This window comes from Symphalangus syndactylus, chromosome 3 (assembly GCF_028878055.3).
Source record: "Symphalangus syndactylus isolate Jambi chromosome 3, NHGRI_mSymSyn1-v2.1_pri, whole genome shotgun sequence".
NCBI lineage: Eukaryota > Metazoa > Chordata > Mammalia > Primates > Hylobatidae > Symphalangus > Symphalangus syndactylus.
In genome coordinates this window covers 34,262,087-34,289,515 of record NC_072425.2, presented here as the reverse complement: position 1 = coordinate 34,289,515, position 27,429 = coordinate 34,262,087, and the positions used below count along the sequence as shown (strand labels likewise).

At 36.0% G+C, this 27,429-nt stretch overlaps 1 protein-coding gene across 4 annotated transcripts in view; it reads left to right on the top strand.

Moving 5' to 3' along the window:
• MUSK (muscle associated receptor tyrosine kinase) overlaps nucleotides 1-27,429 on the top strand; it is a 127,931-nt gene that overhangs the window by 32,496 nt on the left and 68,006 nt on the right. Inside the window, exon 6 of one of the 4 annotated variants that reach the window (XM_055269937.2) lies at nucleotides 27,178-27,207. The exons of 2 other annotated variants lie outside the window; for them this stretch is intronic. In XM_055269937.2, the coding sequence (XP_055125912.1) occupies nucleotides 27,178-27,207 (30 nt within the window). Of the gene's footprint in view, nucleotides 1-26,752; nucleotides 26,787-27,177; nucleotides 27,208-27,429 lie in introns of those variants that run through there. One more of the 4 variants, XM_055269939.2, reaches the window with a different exon arrangement.

The window sequence follows — 27,429 nt, the reverse complement described above, 5'->3', positions numbered from 1 at the left end:
GTGAATATTCAACACTCAGGACTATAGCTTCCATAGGCTTGATAGTGACTTAATACCATCAGCACAGTCTGGGAATTCTCAGATGGAGAAATGAAGGTACAAACTGGTTTCAGGCTGGGCACAGTGGCTCACCCCTATAATCCCAGCACTCTGGGAGGCTGATGGCTTGAGCACTGGAGACCAACCTGGGCAACATGGCAAAACTCCATCTCTACAAAAAAATATAAAAATTAGCCACGTGCAGTGGTACATACCTGTAGTCTCAGCTATTTGGGAGCCTGAAGTGGGAGGATGGCTTAAGCCTGGGAGGTAGAGGCTGCAGTAAGCCAAGACTGTGCCACTGCACTTCAGCCTGGGCAACGGAGTGAGACCCTGTCTCAAAATAAAAAAATAAAAATAAAAATAAAAAACCTACATACACATAAAATGTTGGTTCCAGGCCAAAAAACCCACATATACACAAAACATTGGTTCCAGGCCAAAAATTTAACAAGAAAAAAAGCTAAAAGAAGAAGCACTTTTACCCAGGTTACATAGGCTTTTCATGGATATACCTACACTGAGGATGAGTTCACAATGCCAAATTATCACACCTACAGAAAACAACCTACCTTGAGTGAGTGTTGTCCAACATAATATACAAAGAAAATTCAGTTAACCAAATAACATCATAGAAACTATAAAATAAGTATGCTTAAAGTAATTAAAAATGCAAAAAGAGGAATAAGAAAAACAAAAATACATTAGGGCCAGGCACAGTGACTCACACCTGTAATCCCAGCACTTTGGGAGGCCAAGGCAGGCAGATTACTTGAAGTCAGGAGTTCAAGACCAGCCTGGCCAACATTGTGAAACCCCGTCTCTATAAAAATACAAAAATTAGCCGGGCATGGTGGTGCACACCTGTAGTCCCAGCTACTCAGAAGGCTGAGACAGAAGGATCTCTTAAACCCGGGAGGCAGAGGTTGCAGTGAGCCAAGATTGTGCCGCTACACTCCAGCCTGGGCAACAGAGTGAGACTTTGTCCAAAAAAAAAAAATTAAATGAATAAATAAATTAGGAAGACAGGTAGTTTTGATAAATAATTAAACATAATTTTAACAAATAAAAATATAATTAAAATTAAAATTCAATGGATAATAGTATATTAGAGATAAAGAGATAATTCAGCCATTAGAAATCAGCTCTTCAGAATTTAGAATTCAGTGCAGAAAGATTTTGAAAGCACAGAAAAGATGAAATTGAATTTAAGAAATGATAAAAGATATATTACAGAAAGAGAAAATACAGAAAATATGAGAGGCAATACTCAAAAACATGATGACTAAGAACTTTCCAGCATTGATGAAAGACTTATATCTTCAAGTATGTGAAGTACACCAAGTCCCAATCGGTAAAAATGAAGAGCAGAGAAATAAGCATTTCACACCCAGTCAAATCATAATGAAACATCAAAGACAAAGAGATTATCTTAAAATATTGAAGACAGATTATTTATCAGGGACAACAATTAGGATAGCAATAGAGTGTGGGGAAACTATCACTTTCTTCTATCCTTACAATTTGGTATAGCCCTGTGGAGGTTTATGAAAAATAAAAATCAAACTTTAAAATGTGTATAGGTTTATCTCAGCAATTTATCTTCTGACAATTATCTAAAAGAATATTTGCACAAGTATATGTTCAAGATTATTTGTTACAAAGTTACTTAGTAAAAAGTTGTAAAGAGCTTAAATTTGCATCAATAGGAGACCAACTAAATATGTGATGAAATTCCATGCAGCCATTAAAAAGAATGAGATGGATTTATATACATTAACTTCTAAAATTATCTACCATATATGTGACTTGGGTCTGCTTTCCATCTCTGAGCCTCAGCTTCCTCTTCTCTAAAATAGAGATAAAAGCAGAACCTACCTCTTAGGATGCTTGATTATTAGTTATTATAGACACATAGTGTATAATATATAATTATGTGCTGTTTTATTATTTATTTCATGTATTTAATAAGTACTGGTATAGTGCTTACCATGTGCAAGGTACTGTTCTAAGTGCTTTAGAATATTAATTCATTATCAATATAATATGTTCATAAGTGAAAAAGTAAGTAAAGAACAATATATCTGATTATTATATATTAGAGTACATGTATATCAAACTCTTAAGTCATCATCTCTGCATAGAGAATTATATGGGGGGTCCCAGCACGGTGGCTCACGCCTGTAATCCCAGCACTTTGGGAGGCCGAGGTGGGCGAATCACGAGGTTAGGAGTTTGAGACCAGCCTGGCCAACATGGTGAAACATCATCTCTACTAAAAATACAAAAAATTATCTGGGCATGGTGGCGGGCACCTGAAATTCCAGCTACTCGGGAGGCTGAGGCAGGAAAATTGCTTGAACCCAGGAGGCAGAGGTTGCAGTGAGTGGAGATTGTGCCACTGCACTCCAGCCCAGGCGACAGTGTGAGATTCCATCTCAAAAAAAGAAAGAGAGAGAGAGAGAGAGAGAGAGAGATAGAGAAAGAAAGAAAGAAAGAAAGAAAGAAAGAAAGAAAGAAAGAAAGAAAGAAGAAAGAAAGAAAAGAAAGAAAGAAAGAAAGAAAGAAAGAAAGAAAAGAAAGAAAGAAAGAAAGAAAGAAAGAAAGAAAGAAAGAAAGAAAGAAAGAAAGAAAGAAAGAAAGAAAATTATATGGGGGGTAACTTCCATTTTATACTTTATGTAGGGCTATAATTTTTGCATCTTTATAAAGGGACCTTTATAATTAGGAAGGATTAATACATGTATTTATGCTTTGGAAAAAAAACAGTTTTTCCAAATATTATACTATTTTTGATAAAGTAACATGAAACTTTATGTTCATTAGTTTGATATTTTTGCAGTTCTGTTGCTCCATTGATCTCCAGGACAAACTCAGGGATGGGAAAAGTTTTGTCAAAGGCAATTGATTCCTATGTTGCTTAGGTTTTCACAACACTTGGATATTGGCTGAAGAATACTGAAGGTGGAGGTCCTGATGAACAGGACATAGAACATGCCATTTCCTTAGGGAAGGAATCAATCCATAAAGCTGCTAAGCTTGAGACCTACAAGAGGAAGTTGGCAGAGTCACTTAGATGGAGGAAGTGAAGGAGGTCAGAGAACAGCAGCTGCTGATGAAGTCTCCGCCCATATGACTCTTCTTTTCTACATATAGATGATAATCTGAAATTTATGATTTTATAGTCTGGAATGGTTTGGAGGATCCAAAAAGTTTGTTAGGATTCTGATTTCTCAGTGAACATTTTCCACACTTTGTTGGGTGTTACTGACTTACAGCATAAAGGGAAAAGTGAAACAAAGGTAAGTTCCTATAGGAAAGGGAAGCACTGCTAGATAAGAACTATTTATGTATACTGATTTGACATTGACAGGGAAGCCTCAGTCATCTGGAATGCAGAGTAAAGTTTTCAATCTCACAACTGTGGAGGCTTTTCTGGAAAGGTTAAGCCCTGTCTCAGGCCCTGTGTGCCAAAGGGCTCTAGGAGAGGATTCACGGCAGGATGTGACCAGGGAACATCTTACTGTCTGATGTCACCAGAGAAATCTACATATCATATTTCTTACATTCTAAGATGCTCATTTTTTCATATTTTGGCATATCTGGGTTGCATCTTAGTCATTAATCCCTTACAATCACAATTGAATAAATTTTAGTTTCTTTGTTGCAGATTTTATTATCTCTGAAATTGAGATTTGTCTTACAGGTGCTAAAGGCATTCACAACCAGTTTGTGGCTTCTGCCCTCCAGCTAAGATTGTTCCTTAGCTGTCCCCAAATATGAGAATGAATATACAGTGATAAAACAAAAATAAATCAACCATATTGGCTCATAAAGCTTTATTTTTAACTAGAAATTTTCCTTCTGCTTGAGATCGTTTCATTAGTTCCTCACAGAAATGAAAGCATTATTTTCAGTGAGATGATGACAGCTAGCCTTTTTCCCTCAAAACCTTTTATTTGCTGCCTATTCATTTTATTAGGTTGAAATAGAGACTAAGTGGCTTTTCAGGGCCATATAGAGGAAATTCTCTTTTAAGAGGCAGTTTTGTCTGCTTCTCTAATCCACTTCACATTCTACTTTAGGTATGGTGTGTAGCCAAAGAGTGATCTATATTGTTTTTCTTATATATCTGAAACCATTTTCTCCTGAGTACCTCTAAAGGACAGGAAGACAGATACTCAGGGGCAGAGGGATATGGCAGTGGAACATGCTGATTTGAATGGCAGGGCTGGAATTTTCGATGAGGGTTTGCTATCGTGATTGCTTGGGACAACTTTTGAAATTCTGATTTTATTTCCCTGTTTTGACCAGTGGCATATGCCCCCTTTAAAATGCTAGACCAGAGGGCCAAACATAGTGGCTCAGCACTTTGGGAGGTTGAGGCAGGCAGATCACTTGAGGTCAGGAATTAGAGACCAGCCTGGGCAGCATGGTGAAGCCATGTCTACTAAAAATACAAAAATTAGCCGGGCATGGTGGTGCACGCCTGTAATCCCAGCTCCTCGGGAGGCTGAGGCAGGAGAACTGCTTGAGCCTGGGAAGCGGAGGTTGCAGTGAGCTGAGATGGAGCCACTGAACTCCAGCCTGGGCAACAGATTGAGACCCTGTCTCAAAAAAATAGAGAGAGAGAGAGAGAGAAACAAAGAAAGAGAGAGAGAGAATCAGCTCCTCTGACCAGTGCAGGGGCTCATGCCTGTAATCCCAATACAATGGAAGGCCAAGGTAGGTGAACCTCTTGAATCCAGGAGTTCGAGACAAGCCTGGGTGACATGGCAAAAACCTCATCTCTACAGTAAAATAAAATAAAATAAAATAAAAATAAAATACCAGACCATAGAAATCAAATCTTTTAAGGTGATAACATAATTATTGTTTTTTATAGCTGGGGGGTGTCTTTGTTATAAGATTTTTTAAACATTGCAAAAGACTCATTTAAAATTTACAAATATCTAATTTTCTTTTTTCCCCTCACATTCTCTGCCTTTAAGATTTTTTAAAATGTACTTATTTATTTGAGGCTGAATGTGGCTCTTACTACATTCTGTGAATATCACATTCAGATGAATACTGCTTTGTGTATAGAAACTGGCTGAATGTAGAGTACTTGAGGCCCAAATTAAAATAGATGGATGCTGGAGTGTATCAAGCTCTTGTTAATTGCATTTTCTATTATTATCTTGTTTACCCTTGAAGCTTTAAGCCATTAAGGAAAATATTGGGCAGAAGCTGGAATCAAGAGAGGGCTGTCAGTCAGCAATTGCTGGTGGGAAGAGTGTCTTGGCACCAATACAAAACTGCAAATAAGAGCCAGGGAGGGTCTAGAAGCAGAACAAAAAGAACAGAGTCCTTCTGGGTACAGGGTTATTGTAGGGCTCCCTGATGTTTAAACAACTTCTTATTTCCTCAGGGTTTTGAAAAGAAGCCTCTTGTCAAAATATGGAGAGGCGTTTTGGGGAGCGGCAAGGGAAGGCAAGTCATATGGAGAATTTAAGTGGCTTCAGTGCATGAGTCTCCATCACTTGTCAGGACACCCGAGTGCTGCCAGCCCAGTTTCTTTGCAATCTGAAAGGCTGCACTATGTACCCTTAAGGCCAACAAAATCTATTCAGAAACTTTTTATCTGAAGATATTTTTGCAGACATATGAAACGGGTAAGACAAGTAGAATTCTGAAAGATGAAAATAAATAATAATTCCTGTCTCTTTATCTATCTATCATGTCACAGAAGCAGATGTCAATAGACATAACCAAAAAAGATCAGCATTGTCTTCAAAATTTTAGACTTCTGGCTGCCTTCTTTCCTAGAGATCAAATTTACTTGTTGCATCTACAAAAGTGGAAGCAATCATGTAATGTTTATACCACATTTGATTTGCTTTTTCCTTTGTTTATGCTGCAGCTCTTAATATCACAAATGCCACAGAGAGAGGTATTTAAAACCCCACCGTGTGCTGTGCTCTCAGTGATTGCAGTTTTAATAAAATTTGCAGTGGTCCTGTTCCCGGCATCAGTCCTATTTGTTTGATGCCACTAACAGGTTTGATTTGCTGTCATGAGTACATTGTGCATTTAAAAACCAAACAAAGAAAAAAATCACAAACCTCTGATATCCCTGGAGGCTATCATTGGGAAAATTAAATCTGCATGATTTAATAGGATGCATGTTCTAAAAGAGGAGCTTGACCCATTGATTTTTACTTTAGGGGATATTATGGTATATTATGGTATGGTTTCATCTAAAAAGTTCTATAAGGCTTTCAGAGAAGAATGGTAAAGCGGTCCTTTAGTTGAACAGTTGTCACTACATTTCTCTAAGAAAAAGTCACTTGTATAATAATGATAGCACTGAATAAATAATACATAATGCTTCAAGTCAACAGATAGGCCCTCTTAAATTGCAGTGTTGAAGAAAATGTATTTTAAAATAATTAAATTGTTTAGTATAATGTTGACATTATATTATTTGAAATGAAAAGTTATTGTGACCTGAAATATGTATACCCTAATTGGAGTGAGTTTTTAATATCATTTTTCAGATATTAAAATGAGATGCATAAGTTCAAGCACACATACACAGCAAAGGAAAATTTCTTTCTCTTTATCGCATTAGTTCATCCAACAAAGACGCACTGAGCAATGTTCCAGGTGCAACACGAGACAGAGAAGGCCATGCCTCCACTGGGCTTACTTTCAAAATGTGACTATTTTGATCCATGCAAAGATATCATGGAAAGCTATTAGAATTCTATGGCAATAAGGAGTTCAAGTAATTTTACATTCAGTTATTTTCTTCAGATATCAAATACATGACTCTGAGATTGTAATTGCTATATTTATTTCCATGAACAACAAACTATATAAGGCACTTTTGGAGAGGACTTAATATAGTGGTTAATAACATGGGTAGTAGGATCTCAAGAAAACTGCATGGGCTCTAGAGTCTCAGGTAAACTTCTTGAGTCCAAATCCTGGTTCTACCACCTGTCACATGTGTAACTTCTAGTAGGTTACTTATCTCTTTGTGCTTCAGTTTCCCTACTTGTAAAATTAGGTTAATAATACTATCTACATCATAAATTGAAGAATGTAGAAGTAGATAATATATTTATAGCTCTTACAAGAGTGACTGACACAGAGTAAACACTCAAATAGAAATTATCAATGTTAGTTCTAGGGCTAATATAACTTCTGTGCAACAGAAGCAGTGATTTACGTACTTGTGCAGACAATTATAGCTCCCTTTTCCATGTGTCATCTTTATCTCTGAGTTACAAGCAATAAAGTCCAATGGCAAAAACTAAATTTTTATTTTTAGTAGTTTATTTGTATTAATTTTGGTTCTAGCAAAAGAATAATAACCAACTTTAAATCTGCAAGGAGACCCCAAAGTCATATAGTTCAATTCCTTAGTTTGTAGATAAAGAAATTTGAGACTGGGGCAGTGGCTCACACCTGTAATCCCAGTCCTTTGGGAGGCTGAGGCAGGAGGATTGCTTGAGGCCAGGAGTTCGAGGCCAGCCTGGGAAACATAGTGAGACCCCCTCTCTACAAACAATATTTAAAAATATTTCTTAAAAAATAAATTTGAGATCAGAAACATCTTTTATTTTATAGATAAAGACACTTGAGACCAAACAAATTGTGACTTTGCCCAGGTTGGCAAAGGAACTTGAGTGTCTTATTCCTAGTCCAGGACATGTTCCACTACCTATTCTGATTCTTTCCTCTTTTTAATATTTATGTTGTGTAGATAATACTCTGCAGAGTTCACATGCTTTAGTATCAGACAGACCTGGGTGTTAATCCTGACTGCACTGCTTACCAGTTATGTGAGGTAGGATAATTTACTTGACCTCTGCAAGTCTATTTCCTCATTTGTGAAATGGGGGGTAATATTATATAGAACACAGAGTTCTTAAAATGGACTTAGATAGCATATTCACAGTGTCTATGCAGTAGCTCTTTGATAAGTATTTGCTGTTGTTGGTATTGTTGTCTGTTGTTTACATTGTTATAAAGCTGGATGACATCTATCCAGAGAATACCGCTAGTCAAGCTTCTCAAATTTCATAAATAGAACGTCAACATTAACAACTGCTCATCTGGTCTCCAAAGAACATAAATCTACTTTCAATCAGCAATGCTTTGTACCTGCATTCTTGTTACTTGTTAGAGATTATAACTTTGGTGTGGCTTCACCGTGACAAGTGATAAAGGGAAGCTTATCTAAGAAGCTGTGTAAAGAGGTGCCTTTAATGGCTAACAGGAGAGAGGCTATTTGGAGTCAACCTGTTAAAAAAAAAATAGTACAACAACATAAAAGTGAAGGTGGCCTTAGTGTGTATCCTGAGCTTATATCATATTTTATTCACTACAGAAATAGATATTTGCCAAAAATCTTGTTGAAAATATTGATTCATTCTAGCACTCACTGCTCCCAAGTAAATCCCAAGTGAGAAATCACTTTAAAAATTTAGTGCCATAAAAAATGATGAGTTCATGTCATTTGTAGGGACATGGATGAAGCTGGAAACCATCGTTCTCAGCAAACTATCACAAGGACAAAAAACCAAACATCTCATGTTCTCACTCATAGGTGGGAACTGAACAATGAGAACACTTGGACACAGGAAGGGGGACATCACACACCAGGGCCTGTTGTGGGATGGGGGGAGGGGGGAGGGATAGCATTAGGAGATATACCTAATGTAAATCATGAGTTAATGGGTGCAGCACACCAACATGGCACATGTATACATATGTAATAATAAAAAAAAAAAAATTAGTGCCTGGCTGAAGCTCTGTGAACAATGGCTGCAGAGGAGCTTCCTGCCAGCCTGGGGAAGCCATAGCCTACACATGATCTGTCCCTTTTAGGGAACTAAGGTTGACTTGATGGAGCCAATGCTGGCAAAGGTCTCTGAGGAAAACTGACCTGGATTTATACGAGGTCCAGCCTTGCAACTGGTAAGGGAGGTCACTTTCATGGCAGGCCAAGATCCTTCAGATGTTTTGAAAATTTCAAGGAGAAAGGAATTAGGCCAGAATGTATAGATACTGCAGATGAAATCTTATGGAGAAATTTCCTTGGACTTACATCCTTAGCCTCAGCACAGCAAATTAATAGAAGCTTGTAGAAGACCAAGATGAGATTTCTTATAGAGACCTCCAGTGGAACAAGCTTAAAGAAGGCCCATATGGTTAACATTCTTGATGCCCATATGGTTAACATTGTTGATGCACCTGTGTAAAGAACCAGGCTAAATCTAATAAGGCCATACTCACTTTGTCATCAAGAATCTTTGAGATTCTTTTTAATCAAAAGTGGAGAGACTATAAGGAACAATTTGTGCTTAAATGGAAAATTGTGTGTTGTCATTCTAGAGCACACCTGTGTTGTCTGATTCCAATTCCGTGGGAGCTGTTTTAAAGCTTTATAAATTGCAGATAACTGGCAGCAATGCTAAATCATTCTCCTCCATAGACTTGCAAATGAATTCTGTCCAGTGGAAAAGCAACCAAAAAACCCAGTCCGGCTCTGTTTGCACAGTCATTTTGATATTCCTGATCTATAAATGTGTCTGTCCTTGGGATTCTCCTTTCACCTGGTTGCAACACTTCACTGGTTTCCTTGTGAATGAGTTAAATAAAACCTTTAATTCATGTTTATTCTGAAAAAAAAAATTAGTGCCTGGGTTGGGGAGAAGGGTCTCCCCTGAGAAACTGACATTTTATCCATTCCTATAGTAAGTACTGTGTACTTCATTTTCTTTTACTTTATTTTTTGCTCTGCCTGGCATGTATCTTAGAATCCAATTTGAAGCTTAGTCATAGTATCTGTTACACCAAACCATCCAGAGGTTTTCTCCCTGATCCTAATATATTGTTATTCGTTTAATTTATGGCCATATCAATTATACCCTCCTTAAGACCTCTATGGAAAGAGAACGAAATAACTAAGTTGATGGATTCGTGGAACTTCTCCTCCAAGTGGTTCTCAAATGCCAGTGCACATCAGAAGCATCTGGAGATCTTACCAAATGACACAGCTTCAGGATGCATTCCCCAGTTATTCATATTTGATAGGTTTATGTTAGTGCTTTTTAACAACACCCCAAAGGATCCTTAATGCCGTCACCCATGAACCACACTTCGAAAAACACTGACTTCAGGTTTTCTACTTAGAAGGATTTTATTCCAGATGAATCTAAACATTCAAGGAGAAAGCTTATCTGCAAATAGTAAGATATCAATGTTAGGATAGCTTCAAATTCATCCATTTGTGGAATGCCTACTATGTTCTATGCAATGAGGTAACTCTTAAGGATACAGACAAAAGAAAGACGTGGTTCATTTCTTGAAAACTGTTCAAATTCAGTGAGGAAGATGGATATGCAAACAAGTAAAGTGCAATATATTTACAATGATAGAAGTTTCTGTAGGGTTATATACACAGGACGGAGGAGATAGGGAAAGGTCAGGGAAAGCTTCAGAGAGGTGAGGGCCAACAGGGCTTTGATTGATGAAGAGCAAGGAGCTCTTGGTGAGGATCATATCACATGGAGGGAGGAAAAAGAAAATAGAGGAAAAAATTCAGATTTACCATGCAAGCACAGCCTGACACTGACTCATAACCAGGGTATAAAAGAAGGATTAGAGAGTTTGGGACAGTATCTATTAGTGGTGCTATAAAAACAGAATAAACCGTGATTTGACTCACAGGCTAACATGGAGATCATCTTCTTTGGTATCTTCTCTTGAACATTTTTTTCTTTTTCTTTTCCTTTTTTTTTTTTTTTTTTTTTTTTTTTGAGACAGAGTCTCTCTCTGTCATCCAGGCTGAAGTGCAGTGGTGCAATCTCTGCTTGCTACAACCTCTGCCTCCCAGGTTCAAGCAACTCTCAGGCTTCAGCCTCCTGAGTAGCTGGGATTACAGGCATGTGCCACCATGCCCGGCTAATTCTTGTATTTTTAATGGAGATGGGGCTTCACCATGTTGGCCAGGCTGCTCTCAAGCTCCTGGCCTCAAGTGATCCACCTGCCTCAGTCTTCCAAAGTGCTAGGATTACAGGTGTGAGCCACCATGCCTAGCCCTCTCTTAGACATAATTTTTAAATGGGTAGATACCTAACATCCTGACAATGTGGGAACCTATGGTTTGGAGGCATATGGCCTTATCTGGCATCCAGAATTCCATCTAAAAGTCCACAGAAATATTCCCAACCCAAGCCACTTTAGGCAACCAGGATACTGTGGTATGATTTAAGATTAAGTTTATGGCTTCTATTTATTTTTCCAACTAAAATTTCCAATTAGCTAAAACAAAAATCTTATTCTTAATAGACCTCAGCTCATTTAACATGTGTCAGAGTGCAGGCATCTTCCAGAGCTTAGATCAAAAAAGTTATTTAAAAGTAAACTAAGACTTTGATAAATGTACCATGGTTATATAGGATGCTAGCATTAGGGGAAGTTGGGTGAACAGTACTTGGAAACCTTCTATACTATCTTTGCAACTCTTATGTAAATCTAAAATTATTTCAAAATAAAAACTTTCGAAAAGGTAAACTAAGAAATACTTCTTTGTCCTGGTAATTAGGCAGTTTAGCATCTCCTCCCATCAAAAACAGAAAATGAACTTTCTTTAAGAAGAAAAAAGTGAATCAGGAATGAAGTCGCATATTTTATTGGCTGATGATTAAACTTCTAATATATTTTCAGAACCAGTTTAACAAAAGTGCAGTTGCTCTATATACGTCTAAGACTGAAACAAAAACAAGTAAACTTTGTGTAGCTCTTGTCTGATTTACATGGTAAACATTACTTGCTCATACTCATTATTCACCATCCATATTTACAAGTGAGAAAAATGTTGCCGTCTCAAAGGCCACAGAAATGTTCCCAACCCAAGCCATGGGAGGGAATCATATCATTGAGGCAGGCAGCCCTTATTTTGTCCTGGAGAAGAGAGTCACTGTATTTGAGGATGATGTGTATGTTTTCTAAAGGAGCTTGCCTTCTGACTCCTTCAGAGATGGAGCCACAGTGGGTAAACCTCTTCAGGCATTGCCCTGCTTCAAAGCAGACAGAAATGTAAACAGTGGCAGTACACCAGGATCGGGTTTCTTTGCTTTAGCTACCAAGAGTCAGGAAAGAGAAACCAGGTATTTATTTAGGTTTCTCATTATTGCTAGGTTTTCTTTTAATGATAAGGGGAGAAAAGAAGTATCTGTTCAGAAACAAAGTATCACAGAGCCTCAGTAGGATTACTTTTTCAACCACCATGGGCCATGTGTTTTTTAAGTCAAAAATAAAAACAATTTAACCCATTTTGTTCTTTGCAGTCCTTGCCTTCTAACAGGCATCTCCAACTCAGTTATTCTTAAAATATGATGCTAGATGAGACAAATAGTCTATTTAAGAGCAGATTCAAATAATCTGTCTAGATTAGCATCTATGTTTTAATAACAGAGTCTAAAGAATAAATTTCTCTCTCTACAGAGTGATTGCTCTCCTCAAATAATTCAATTTATGAAAGGAGTTAAGGATACGCTTTTTAACACCTGGAAAATGGTACTTAACATGATCAATATCTAGGATACAGCCAGCTAAAGTGGATTGATGTTACAAAATAAAATAAAGCCTTCTCCCTTTGAAGTCAGTTAAAGGAACAGCTTTCATGACTCAGAAAGATATCCTAGAGGTCAAAAAAGCTCTGGAGAAAGAAAAAGCACTAGAAGACCTGGCTTCAGAATTTACTTCTAGTACTTCTCAGTTATGAGTTAGCTGCTATATTAATTAATTGCTTTATATAAGTCATGTCATTTAATCTTCTCCACAATTCTCTGAGTTGGAAGTTAATAACTACGTTTTCTGGATAAAAAACCTGAAGTTCAGAGAAGTTGAACAACAACTCAGAAAAAACAGCTAGTGAGAGTGAAGTGAGGATCCAAGTCTACCACCTGGATTGCTGTTAGGGTATTGTACATGAGTGTAAGGAAAGTATCCTACTGCTGAGATTTTGACTTCCCAACCTCTGAGTTTGTCCTTTGAAAAAGTCCTGCAATGGTGTTCTTATTTACCAAATGGTCAGAGATTTTCTCAAGATATTGACTATAAGGAAAATGATAAACAATTCAATGAAATGGCACTATGAAAATAAAATAATCTAGGAAAAAATATTATTTTATTTTCATAGTGCCATTTCATTAAATTGCAGCACTATTCACAATAGCAAAGACTTGGAACCAACCTAAAAGCCCTCCAATGATAGATTAGATAAAGAAAATGTGGTACATATACACCATGGAATACTATGCAGCCATAAAAAGGAACGAGATCATGCCCTTTGAAGGGACATAGATGGAGCTGGAAGCCATTATCCTCAGCAAACTAATGCAGGAACAGAAAACCAAACATCACATGTTCTCACTTATAAGTGGGAGCTGAACGATGAGCACACATGGACACATGGGGGGAACAACACACACTGGGGCCTGTCAGAGGCTGGGAGTGGGAGGAAGGAGAGCTTCAGGAAGAGAAGCTAATGGATGCTAGGCTTATTACCTAAGTGATGGGCTGATCTGTGCAGCAAACCACTATGACACATGTTTACCTGTGTAACAAACCTGCACCTCCTGCACATGTACCCCTGAACTTAAAAGTTGAAAAAAAAAGAAAAAAGAAAATATTAGGTTGGTACAAAAGAAATAATGGCAAAAACTGCAATTACTTTTTTTTACACTAACCTAATAAAATGATCTTCAGAAAAGAGCCTGTTTTTTTTAAAAGGCAAAAGACAGAGTGCTTTATATAATTGGAATAATTTTTACATTTCTTCTTGATACACACTTCTTATTTTCTAAAATTTTCACAAGTCACCTTAAACATTATTGCTGTCACCAAATAAATTCTCACAAAGTAATGGAAAGCTCAGAAAATTAATATTTGAGAAGTAAATTTAGAGGCAAGGATAACTTAAACTGAGAAGCATTTATAATTTTCTATTTTGAGAAACACTCTGTAGCATTTATAAACATTATATTTTAATTTTCTATTTCAATAAATTAATACTGTACCAGAATACCAAAATGCATTTGGAATCATAGGCAACTATTATGTTTGTCCTTTCTTAGTGTTTGAAAAAAATGACCTTCCTTTTGAATGCTGCCGTTGCCATTTAAAATTGCCCTTCTCCGCCACAGGGGACATTCACAAAAAACTCTCAATAGGCTTTAATTTGGAGAATTTTAGCTTTGCCTTAGCAGCTTTTCTTATATCTGCTCTTAATTCTATCAGTTTAGGCTTTTATGTTTTGAAATTATATTATTAAGTGCATACACATTAATTATTGTTGTAATTCCTGCTCTGTAGATTGTATTTTTAACCTTTGGATGATGTTCCTCTTCATCCCTTTTTTATAATGCCTTTTATCATAATTCTGAATTGTTTCATATTAATATAATTACCACAGTTTTCTTTTGTGTTTTCCTATGTTCTTTGTTTGGTATTCTTCTGTCCCTTTCTTTCAACCTCCCTCCCATCTTGCAAGCAGAATATAGCTAAATACTTTTGTAATCCAATTCAAAAGACTTTATTTTTAGTAGATAAGTGTAGGTCTTTGTATTTATTCTGAAAATTTATTTCTATTATTCTTCAGACTGATTTCTATCACGTATTATGCTGTTTCTTTCCTCTGCTTCTTTTTTTAATTCCCATTTTCTGGTAGATTGTTATATACTTTTTAATTCTCCACTTTACCCCACCCCACAACCACTTTGCTGATTTTGAAATTGTGGATCACAATGTTATATTTCAGTGATTACTTTTACATTTTAATATACATATATGATGCTATAATTCTAACAAAGTTTAAGATCATATAGTATATTCTCCAGTCTCTTTAACTAAGGCAAGCAGCTTATCATTCTTTAAAATCTCATCTAACGGCAACTTCCCTCATCCTCTGTCCTTTTCCTTGGCATTATCCAAAATTTTATTTATCTTAAAATGTTGAATTATTTTATGGTCCATAGTTAAATAATTCTGTCAATATATGCCACCAATTGCTGTGTTCATCATTCAATTTTCATGTGCCTTTTTTCTTCTGTTTCTAATTTCTTATTTCTGAAAGATATTATTTATTAGTTCATTCAATTAGATCTGTGAGCAGATATCTTTGTCTTTGTCTTCGTATGTTTGAAAATGCCACTATTTTACCCTGATCATTCAGGTGAATATTGAAATCTAAGTTGACAGATATTTTCCCTCAGCATTGTCCTATGTCTTCTTGCATCAATTGATGAGAAGTGTTCTGTCATTGTAACTATAATTCTTTGATAGGTAACAGAGTTCTTCTATCTGTTAACTTTTACATTTTTCTCTTTACCTTTGATAATCAATACTTTTACTATAGTTTGTCATAGTATCTGTATTAGTTATCTATTTCTCTGTAACCAATTACACAGAAACTCAATGGTTTAAAATAATAAACAGTGATCACTTCATAGTTTCTACAACTCAGGAAGTACAGAGTGGCCTTCCCAGGCCAATCTCTAGATTATGTTTGCAGTCAAGATGTTGGCCACTTCTGCAGTCATCTGAAAGCTTGACTGGGCTGGAGGATCTAATTCAAATGTGGTTTATTCTTAAGTTGGTATAAATTGATGCTGGCCAGCGCAAAGCCTCCCTTCTTCCCCATGTGGGTCTCTCCTCAGGCTGCTTGAGTGTCCCCACACTCTGGCACCTTGCTTCCCCCAGAGTAGATGATCTAATAGAGAACAGGGAGGAGTTAGTAATGTTTTTCATGATCTAGTTTCAAAAGCCACACACAGTCACTTCTGCCACATCCTATTTGTTAGAAGTGAGTCTAAGTCCAGCCTACTTCCAAGGAGAGGAGAGGGAAATACACTCTACTTTTCCAAGGGAGAATTTGTGGACAGATTTTAAAACTACAATAGTGTCAGTGCAAAATGCACCAGAAAGTCTCAGTAACAGAATCACACAAGCAGAAGAAAGAACTTCAGAGCTTGAAGACAAGGCTTGAATTAACCAAATTCATCAAAGACAAAGAAAAAATAATTTTTAAAAATGGACAAAGCCTCCAAGAAGTTTGGGACTATGTTAAAAGTCCAAACCTAAGAATCGTTGGAAGGAAGAAGAGAAAGAAGATAAATCTAAAGGTCTGGAAAACATATTTGAGGAAATATTCAAGGAAAACTTCCTTGGCCTTGCTAGAGATCTAGACATCCAAATACAAGAAATTCAAAGATCACCTGGGAAATTCATTGCAAAAAGATCATTGCCTAGGCACACAGTTCTCAGGTTATCTAGAGTCAAGAAAAAGAAAAGAATCTTAAGAGCTGTGAGGCAAAAGCATCATGTATCCTATAAAGGAAAACCTATCAGAGTAACAGCAGATTTCTCAGCAGAAAGCCTATAAGCTAGAAAAAACTGGGGTCCTATTTTTAGCCTCCTAAAACAAAACAATTATCAGCCAACAATTTTGTGTCCAGTGAAACTAAGCTTCATAAATGAAGGAAAGATACAGTTTTTTTCAGTCAAATGCTGAGAGAATTAGCCACCACAAAGCCAGCACTACAATCTAAAATGAACTCTAAATCTTGAAACAAATTCTGGAAATACACCAAAATAGAACCTCTTTAAAGCACACATGTCACAGGACCTATATAACAATAACACAATGAAAACAACAACAACAACAAAGTGTTCAGGCAACAAATAGCACAATGAATAGAATAGTACCTCTCATCTCAATACTAATGTTGAATGTAAACGGCCTAAGTGCTCCACTTAAAAGATACAGAATAGCAGAATGGATAAGAAGTCACCAACCAAGTTTCTGCTGTCCTCAGGAGACCCACCTAACACATAAGGACTAACAAAGACTTAAGATAAAGGGGTAGAAAAACATATTCCATACAAACAGACACCAAAAGCGAGCAGGAGTCACTATTCTTATATCAGACAAAACAAACTATAGAGCAATAGCAGTTAAGAAAGACAAAAAGGGACATTATATAATGATAAAAGAACTAACTCAACGGGAAAATATCACAATCCTAAATATATATGCACCTTAACACTGGAGCTCCCAAATTTATAAAACAATTACTGCTAGACCTTAAAAATGAAATAGATGGTAACACAATAATAGTGAGGGACTTTAACACTACACTGACAGCACTAGACAGATCAAGACAAAAAGTCAATAAAGAAACAATGGAATTAAACTATACTCTACAACAAATGGACCTAACAGATATTTACAGAACATTCTACCAAACAACTGCAGAATATACATTGTATTCATCAGCACATGGAACTTTCTCCAAGAAAGACCATATGATAGGCCACAAAACAAGTCTCAGTGAATTTAAGAAAATAGAAATTATATCAAATATTCTCTCAGACTACAGTGAAATAAAACTGGAAATCAACTCCAAAAGGAACCCTCAAAACCATGAAAATACATGGAAATTAAATAACCTGCTCCTGAATGATTGTTGGGTCAACAATGAAGTCAAGATGGAAATTAAAAAATTCTTTGAACTGAAAGATAATAGTAACAAATAGTGACACAGCCTATGAAAATCTCTGGGATACAGCAAAAGCGGTGCTAAGAGGAAAATTCATAGCATTAAATGCCTACATCAAAAAGTCTGAAAAAGCACATATATACCATCCAAGGCCACACTTCCAATTCTCCATGCAATTGGTGAAACAAGAACAATCTAAACACAAATGCAGAAGAAGAAAAGAAATAAAAAAGATGAGAGCAGAACTAAATGAAATTGAAATGGAAAACAATACAAAAGATAAATGAAACAAAAAGCTGGTTCTTTGAAAAGATAAATAAAATCAATAGACCATTAGCTAGATTAACCAAGAAAAGAAGAGAGAAAATCCAAATAAGCTTTATTAGAAATGAAATGGAATATATTACAACTGATACCACAGAAATACAAAAGATTATTCAAGGCCAATATGAACACCTTTATGGGCATAAACTAGAAAACCTAGAGGAGATGGATAAACTCCTGGAAATATACAACCCTCTTAGACTAAACCAGGAAGATGTAGAAACTCTGAGCAGGCCAACAACAAGCAGCAAGATTGAAACAGTAATTTTAAAATTGCCAAGAAAAAACAGTCCAGGACCAGACCGATTCATAGCTGAATTCTATCAGACATTCGAAGAATTGGTACCAATCCTATTGACACTATTCCACAATATAGACAAAGAGGGAATCCTCCCTAAATTATTCTATGAAGCCAGTATCACCCTAATACCAAACTAGGAAAGGACATAACCAAAAAAGAAAACTACAGACCAATACACCTGGTGAACATAGATGCAAAAATTCTCAACAAACTACTAATGAACTGAATCCAACAACAAATCAAAAAGATAATCTACCATGATCAAGTGGGTTTCATACTAGGGATGGAGGGATGGTTTAAAATACGCAACTCAATAAATGTGATACACCACATAAACAGAATCAAAAACAAAAATCACATGATCATCTCAGTAGACATAGAAAAAGCATTTGACAAAATCCAGCATCCCTTTATGATTAAAAACCTCAGCAAAATCAGCATAGAAAAGACATACCTTAAGGTAATAAAAGCCATCTATGACAAACCCACAGCCAACATTATACTTAATGGGGAAAAGTTGAAAGCGTTACCCCCTGAGAACTGGAACAAGATAAGGATGCCCACTTTCACCACTTCTATTCAACATAGTACTGGAAGTCCTAGCCAGAGCAATCAGACAAGAGAAAGAAATAAAGGGCATCCAAATCAGTAAAGAGGAAGTCAGAATGTCACTGTTTGCTGATGATATAATTTTATACCTAGAAAACCCTAAGGACTCATCCAAAAAGCTCCTAGAACTGGTAGATGAATTCAGCAAAGTTTCAGGATATAAAATTAATGTACACAAATCAGCAGCTCTCCTATACACCAACAGTGACCAAGCTGAGAATCAAATCAAGAACTCAATCACTTTTATAATAGCTACAAAAATAAAATAAAATACTTAGGAATATACCTAACCAAGGAGGTGAAAGACCTCTATAAGGAAAACTACAAAACACTGCTGAAAGAAATCATAGATGGCACAAAGAAATGGAAACACATGCCATGCTCATAGATGGGTAGAATCAATATTGTGAAAATGACCATACTGCCTAAAGCAATAGTCATTGCTTTAGGTCATTCAATGCAATTCCCATTGAAATACCACCATTACTCTTCACAGAACTAGAAAAAGCAATCTGAAAATTCATATGGAAACTAAAAAGAGCCCACATGGCCAAAGCAAGACTAAGCAAAAAGAACAAATCTGGTGGCATTACCTTACCCAACTTCATACTATACTACAATGCCACAGACACCAAAACAGCATGGTACTGGTATAAAAATGGGCACAGAGATTGGTGGAACTGAATAGTGAACCCAGAAATAAAGCCAAATACTGAACAGCTAACTGATCTTTGACAAAGCAAACAAAAATATAAACTGGGGAAAGGACACCCTATTCAATAAATGGCGCTGGGATTATTGGCAAGCCACATGTAGAAGAATGAAACTGGATCCTCATGTCTCACCGTTTACAAAAATCAACTCAAGATGGATCAAGGACTTAAATTGAAGGCCTGGAACCATAAAAATTCTAGAAGATAACATCAGAAAAACTCTTCTAGACATTGGCTTAGGCAAAGACTTCATGACCAAGAACTAAAAGCAAATGCAACAAAAACAAAGAAAAATAGATGGGACTTGGCCAGGTGCGTTGGCTCATGCCTGTAATCCCCACACTTTGGGAGGCCAAGGCTGGCAGATCACTTAAGGTCAGGAGTTCAAGACCAGCCTGGCCAATATGGTGAAACCCCATCTCCACTAAAAATACAAAAATTAGCTGTGTGTGGTGGTACGTGCCTGTAGGCCCAGCGACTCTGGAGGCTGAGGCAGAAGAATCACTTGAACCTGGGAGGTGGAGGTTGCAGTGATCCGAGATAGTGTGACTGCACTCCAGCCTAGGCGACAGAGCGAGACACCATCTTGAAAAAAAAAAAAAAAAAAAGATGGGACTTAATTAAACTAAAAAGCTTCTGTACAGCAAAAGAAATAATCAACAGAGTTAACCCCCAGAGTGGGAGAAAATTTTGCAAATTATGGATCTGACAAAGGACTAATATCCAGAATCTACAAAGAACTCAAACAGCAAGAAAAAAAAAAAAAACAATCCCATCAAAAAGTGGGCTGAGGATATGAACAGACAATCTCAAAAAAAGATATACAAATGGTCAAGAAACATATGGAAAAATGCTCAACATCACTAATTATCAGGGAAATGCAAATCAAAACCACAATGTGATATCACCTTAACTCCTGCAAGAATGGCTATAATAAAAAATAATAGATGTTGGCATGGATGTGGTGAAAAGGGAACACTTTTACATTGTTGGTGGGAATGTAAACTAGCACAACCACTATGGAAAACAGTGTGGACATTCTTTAAAGAACTAAAAGTAGATCTACCATTTTATCCAGCAATCCCACTACTAGGCATCTACCCAGAGGAAAAGAAGTGATTACACAAAAAAGGTACTTACACTTGCATGTTCATAGCAGCACAATTTGCAACTGCAAAAATACAGAACCAGCCCAAATGCCCATCAATCAACCAGTGGATAACGAAAATGTGAGATATATATATATATATATATATATACACACACACACACACACCACCATGGAATACTACTACATAGACATATATATATGTATATATGTGTGTGTGTGTGTGTATATATATATATGTGTATATATATATACACACACATACCATGGAATACTACTTAGCCATAAAAAGGAATGAAATAATGGCATTCACAGCAACCTGGATGGAATTGGAGATCATTATTCTAAGTGAAGTAACTCAGGAATGGAAAACCAAACATTGTATGTTTTCACGCATAAGTGGGAGCTAAGATAATGACGGTGCAAAGGCATAAGAATGACACATTAGACTTTGGGGACTCAGAGGAAAAGAGTGGAAGGGGGGTGAGGGATAAAAGACTACATATTGGGTACAGTGTACCCTGCTCAGGTGATGGGTGCACCAAAATCTCAGAAATGAAAAAATTTTTAAAAACTACAACAATGTCAAATTGTTTTTATTAATCCTCCTATGCACTATTATGGCAGTGGTTTGCAATCCCACTGCCACTTGAAAGGCAGTCTTCAAGTACTTCTGCAAAATACTCATCCCCAACACCCAGGCAAAAAATTTTGATTCAGTAACCTAAATTGTGTGTCCAGCATTTAATTGTTTGTTTGTTTGCTTGCTTAAACTTCGTGATTCAATGAATTTCAAGTTTTAAAAGCCACCACTGTAACTGATCTGGGGATTCATGTATTGCTTCAAGCCTAGAAAACCTCCACCATTATGTTTTCAAATATAACCTCTCTGCTCTTCCTTCTCTTCTCTACTTCTCACACTCCTGTAAGCATACATTAGAGCTCTAAATCTGTTCTTCCCATCTTTTAGTTAATCTTTCACATTTCTGTCCGTCTTTCTCTCTGGTCTCAGGACTGTATGATGGCTTAAGTGCCATCTTCTGATTCATTAATTCTTCACTTGACCTTGTCCAAGCTTGAGTTTATCATATCTTTTGTGTCTCTGTTTGTTATTATCAATTTCTAGCATTTCTACTATTATATGTATTTCAATTTTGCCTGTTTGTTTTATAATTTCTTATTTTTATACATATACTATTATTTAAGGTTCTTAAACTCCTTTTGAACTTCTTTATTTTCTTCCAGAGTAAATTAATCCCCCAGTTACTGAATTCATTAAGTTGAAAGTCAATTTGTTCTTGCTTAGCAATTGTTTTCCTAATGTGCTTTGAAATTATGATTTGCCACTGTAAATCTTATCATCATCTCTCTGAAATAATTTATTCCTTTTCCAGTAATTTTGGGGGTTGCCCTCTACTTCCTTCATTCATATAAGATATTTCGGGGAGCAACTGTAGGACCCCATTCTGTAATGTTTTGGCATTCAATCTAGACCCAGTCCCTCAAACAGTCAAAAGCATAACACATGTTCTGACTACAATACTATGACTGCTTTGGTTTCAAGCAGCGAGCCTCCAATCCCCCACCTCATATAGTACACTTCCAGAGAAATCAAGCTTCAAGCCCTTTTCTCTGTTTATAGAATTGGAACTCAGCAGTGACTGCTTATCTATTGTGTTTTGTCTACTTTCTTATATACTGAGATATTCATCTTGTTTTTTAATATGGCTTTGTCTTTTTAGGTAGCAAAAAATTATATCTTTATTATTGCTATATACTTATATTCTAGCTCGATGACTGAATTGTGATATCATAACACCATCTTGATTAGTACTCTTTGTGCTATAATTATATATCATTATATAAATTCTATCCAGCTGAATATATAAAAATAAAAATTTACATTATTGTTTGAAATAGGTCAAAACTATTGATGTTCAAAAGTGATATTTTTATCCATCTGGAAAACACAAGAGTATCAACTCCAAAGCTACTTTAACTAATATGATAATTAATCCTATTTACAAATAAAACACATACTTACGTACACATGTCTTAACAGTTTTCCTATATAGCAGAAATAACACATTAGAAATTAATTGTATAACAAGGCTTCTAACCAGGCAGCCTAAATCCAGAGTCTCTTCTCTTAATCTTTATGCTATATGCCACTACATGTTTTATTACTTACATTAACTTGGCCCTAATCACTGAGATAAGAAATTGACCAGTATACCTGAAAGCTCTTTGGAATGCCCATGTTCAAAGGAGCCCTTTCATGTATGTATCTCAAATTCTTTCCCTTTGTGATTTCAGTATTTGATTATTGCTTAAACCTTTCCAAAATACCTCGCCCAAAGTGGAGCTAGCCAGATCTTATTTGGCTTCACCTCCAAATTCTGTTTGCTTTATTTGCATGTTTCGTCTCATGATAACTCCACTAGCAGAAAGAGGAGGTCCCTGTGCCACCTAACAAAGAACAAAGAATGTGTGATTTCAATCTCTTCTGAGACTTCAACTCTACATGGCCAAATTCCTATTATCTTCTTGGCTGCATCCCCTCTTGTGTCAAAAGAAGACAAACCTTTCCACAGCTCCGCATGTTTTCTCTTCTGGTTTTGTCTCTTTCCACAGGTCTTTCCACAGGTCTATGTAATCTGTATGATTTTACTAAATGTCTTCCTTTCATTTTTATCAGGGAATCTTTATGGCTGTCCCTCTTCTATGTAACAATAGATTTCCCCTCCAATTTCTTTCTCCAAACAACTAATACAGTGAATTGAGTAGGAAAAACTTATCTTCTCTAGAATCATATCACACACACTCACACAAACACATACACATACAAATATTCACATTCAAATTTGGGTAGATAGACTATTAGGAAGATAGTAAAAACAAGGGTTGGATATTCATGATTTTCAATGAAATTAACGAGCTGTGTCATATGATTAAATAAAAATTATGCAAATATGTCAGCATAGAAGTTGAGCACTTAGGATCTTGCTGTTCTTAGAATTTGTTAGACTCTCTCTGTGTTAAGTTTGTTCTGAGCACCACAAAATTAGAGAAATGTGAGTTCAAAAGTGAGCAATCAGAATGGTAAATTGTGGCTATCAATCTTGGAAACATAAAAATATTTGATGAATTTCTTTTTTCATTCTTGTTAGGTGGATAGAAGTAGGAAAAGGGTCTTATAGATAGTAACTATAAAGAGATTGGTTTTGGTTTGATTTTGATTTACAGATATTCTCTCTCTTTTATAAAACAGTTGATCAAAATGGATTGCTACTATGGTACTGAGTTTCTCATAAATAAAACTTTTCAAGAAAACTATAGATTACTATTTACCTTGGATGTTGAAGTGAATTGAATAAATTATATCTCAGATTAGTCCAATAAGAGCAGTCATTGATTATTCTAAATATCCTATTAGACAATTCTGACAAAATAGGATGAAAATGCCCCACTAATGCAACTGGCAAATAACTTGTTTAACAATAAGTGTGTTCTTCTTTCTACAAGAGACTGTGCTGGACTTTAGAGGAAAGTAAACCAACAATGAAAGTCTGATACTAATCCCAGTTTAATTCTAGCCCTACCTCCCTAAAGAAAATTACAAATCAATTTGGAAGACAAGAACAATGCATTACGTATAAAGCAGTTAAATAAAAATTTAGTAACTAAATGGGAATAAAGACTATGAAGCAGAATATTTTAAAATTGATAAGTGGTAAAACAATAAGTTCAGAAGTCAAGAGTGATCCTAGTAGGCTAGGCAAGCAGGATATGTGGAAAAACTAGGACTACTGTTTGAGCTTGAAATGACCAACAAAGTCATACAGTGAATAACTATACCTGAGCTTAAATAGGCCTATAGACTTTTCTTGCATAATTTTCTCTAATTTAAAGTAACCTCAATTGTGTGTGCATGCATGTAAATGTGTGTATGTTAATACATAAACATATATAAATTTGTATCTATAAAGAGGTATATTTGCATTAGAAAGAAATTTTGATAGTCTATAACTGAAACTATAATTTCTGGTAGAACTTCTAAGCTTCCTCCCAGGAAAATGACAAATCTTAGACATTCTTTCATTTCTTGAGTTCATCCACAGTAAGTAAACAGTGGATGAAATGGGTATATTCTTTCAAAATTTTGCACCGCTTCCAATTCCAAATAAGGCAAAATGAACAATAGTAACAACAATAACATCAAACTGAAAAATTTCAAAGGAAAATTAACATTATCTAAAATTGAGCCTATGCTCAAAGTAGAGTTCAAGTATAGTCCTGTATAGATCATGGAGCAAAACTGAAAGGAGACTCAGAATTGACCTGCAGTTGCCCTTGAACCCTGACAAAGAACACTGTAAGAGAAGAAAATGACAAGTGAATATAATTCTCAAAATTTACTGATGAAAAAAATTACTGATACTCTTTAACTTTAGTGGAATAAAGTTTTGGAGATACCACAGTTGCAGAATAAAGACACTTAATATCCCTATAAAAACACCATGTCCATCCCAACCATTCTAAGTTACTTGGCTGATAAAGGAAAAAGAAAAAGAGAGAGAGAGAGAGTTTTTTACTTTGTTTTGTTTGTTTTTCCAAACTTAGAAACAAACAAATTGTTCTGGGGCTCTAGAAAGATGTGTCCAGCCCAAAGGCATTCAAATGCAATTTTTCAAGTCTAATCTGGCCCAGTCATGGACCTTCTTTTATTTCTCCTGATTGATGTATGTGATACAGACAGGGAATCTGCAGTTTCCTAATGTCCAGATGACCAGTTTTAAATATGAAAGAAACTAATCTTTATCCAATACCTGTGCTTTACCAGGCACTGTTAGGAATATTGTAAAAAAAAAAATCTCCTCATTTGAAGGTACATTTGATAGATGACCTCTAAATCTCCTTTTAATGATAAATATATTCAATTCAGAAGTTTTAAATAGTTTTTGAACTTGATGCTTATAAACAAAAACCAAGAATGTACCACTGAGTTGATGGAGGTAGGGAAAGTTCAGACAGTAGAATCTAAATGAGGAATTACAAATTCACTTAAACGTAAGGGGATTGGGTGTTAAGTGTAAATATGAGACCTTCTCATTGGGAAGACTCAATGTCTGAAAAGGGGGTTGAATTTCTGGCTCTGCACCTGCAGCAAATCTCTAAGACTTAGATCCTTTGTCCGGAAAATGGGCTAATTTTGGGGGGAGAGAAAGTGAAGGCTTTCACTATTTATTTATGACAAATATTCAACACTCACAATTCTCTCCAATCAGAAGTTCTTTGAGATGCTGTTTGTCTTGACCAGTCAGAGAATGGAGTCATCTGACTTCCCCATTCTGAGAATGGCCCCACAGACACTATAGGTTTTAAATTGGCCATTAAACCTGCCTATAACCTTGTCAACTTTGGCTAAGTTCATCTGGATGGACGCATGGTCCTTGGCACCCACGATGCGGTTGCTGGTGGAACATTTCCACTGCATGTACAGGTCCACAAACTCAGGCTGGATAATATCAGTTATGTTCAATTACAGAGACATGGGGAGAGTTAAACGGGATCACATAAAAAATGTGCATGAAAATATCCATAATCTGTGAAGGACTATGCAAGTGTATTATTGTCATTGAATGTTGTTAGCAATAGCATGGCCATTTTTTACTTACAAATAAATATTGCAGTTGACGTATTACTAACTCTACGAAAGGTTCAAATTGACATGAACAAATAAAACTTCAGGAAAGAAAACTAGAGTTCCACATGGGGACTATGTCTGTCACGGTTATATTAAACATTTTGGAACAATTAATTTGGTTTTGTTGTCTCTCTTCTAGGATTTTTAAACATTTATAAATTCTCAATTCTTTCTATTTAATCTAAACATTTTACAATATCCTGTGGACCTTCCTTCCTTAGTAGATTCCCAGAAGGTAATGACTTGCTCCTTTCTGCTCTCCAAGCAGCTTCTGTGTTGGTGCAGAGTTGCAGATCTCTGTTGGTGGTAGGTTCTATTCTGCAGAAACCCCCTAATCCTCTGTTTACCACAACATGAGTCTATTGCCATAGAAATGATAGCTGAGATCCCAGATTGAACACCACTGACTTCACAGCAGGGCCTGGTAAGAGGAGACTCTAAGCTACAAGGGGGAACGCAATGTGTGAGAATAGTAGGCACTCTGTAGCCTTGAAAGAAAGGATAATTGTCAACATTAGAATAAAAATTCATGAAAGAGCTACATTGTTAGGTATGCTGTAGTTTATTTTCCATAGAATACTGCCTGGCTAAAAGTAATCATTTTGAAATCTTATGTCATTTAATAATTTGCTTTCAAAAGGTCAGCAGTTTCCCTTGATAGCATTTGTTTCTTATTGAAATAAGAAACAAGCAGCTTCTAATTAATCTTGTTGCACAATTGATGTTTCTGTGGTCAAAGATTTCCCTTTTCATGATGTGTTGTTTTGTTTGCGTGTTTATTGTGTGTGTTTGTTTTGTCTTGTTTTTATTAACAGAGGAAAGTGAACCTGAACAAGATACTAAAGGTATTTTTTTTCTTTCTGCATGGCTTCTTTTTAAATGTGTAGCTCTTTTCAATTGTTTATTTTTGTTGACCTTATAAACAGCTCTAAGTGCCATTTTTAAAGAAATAATAAACAATATATGGGGAATATTAAGTCACAGCACTTAACAGTGTTATTAGATAGGCTTCTTTATTATATAATATTCTTAATGACCATTTGCATTTCTTAAGAAAGATTGAGTTA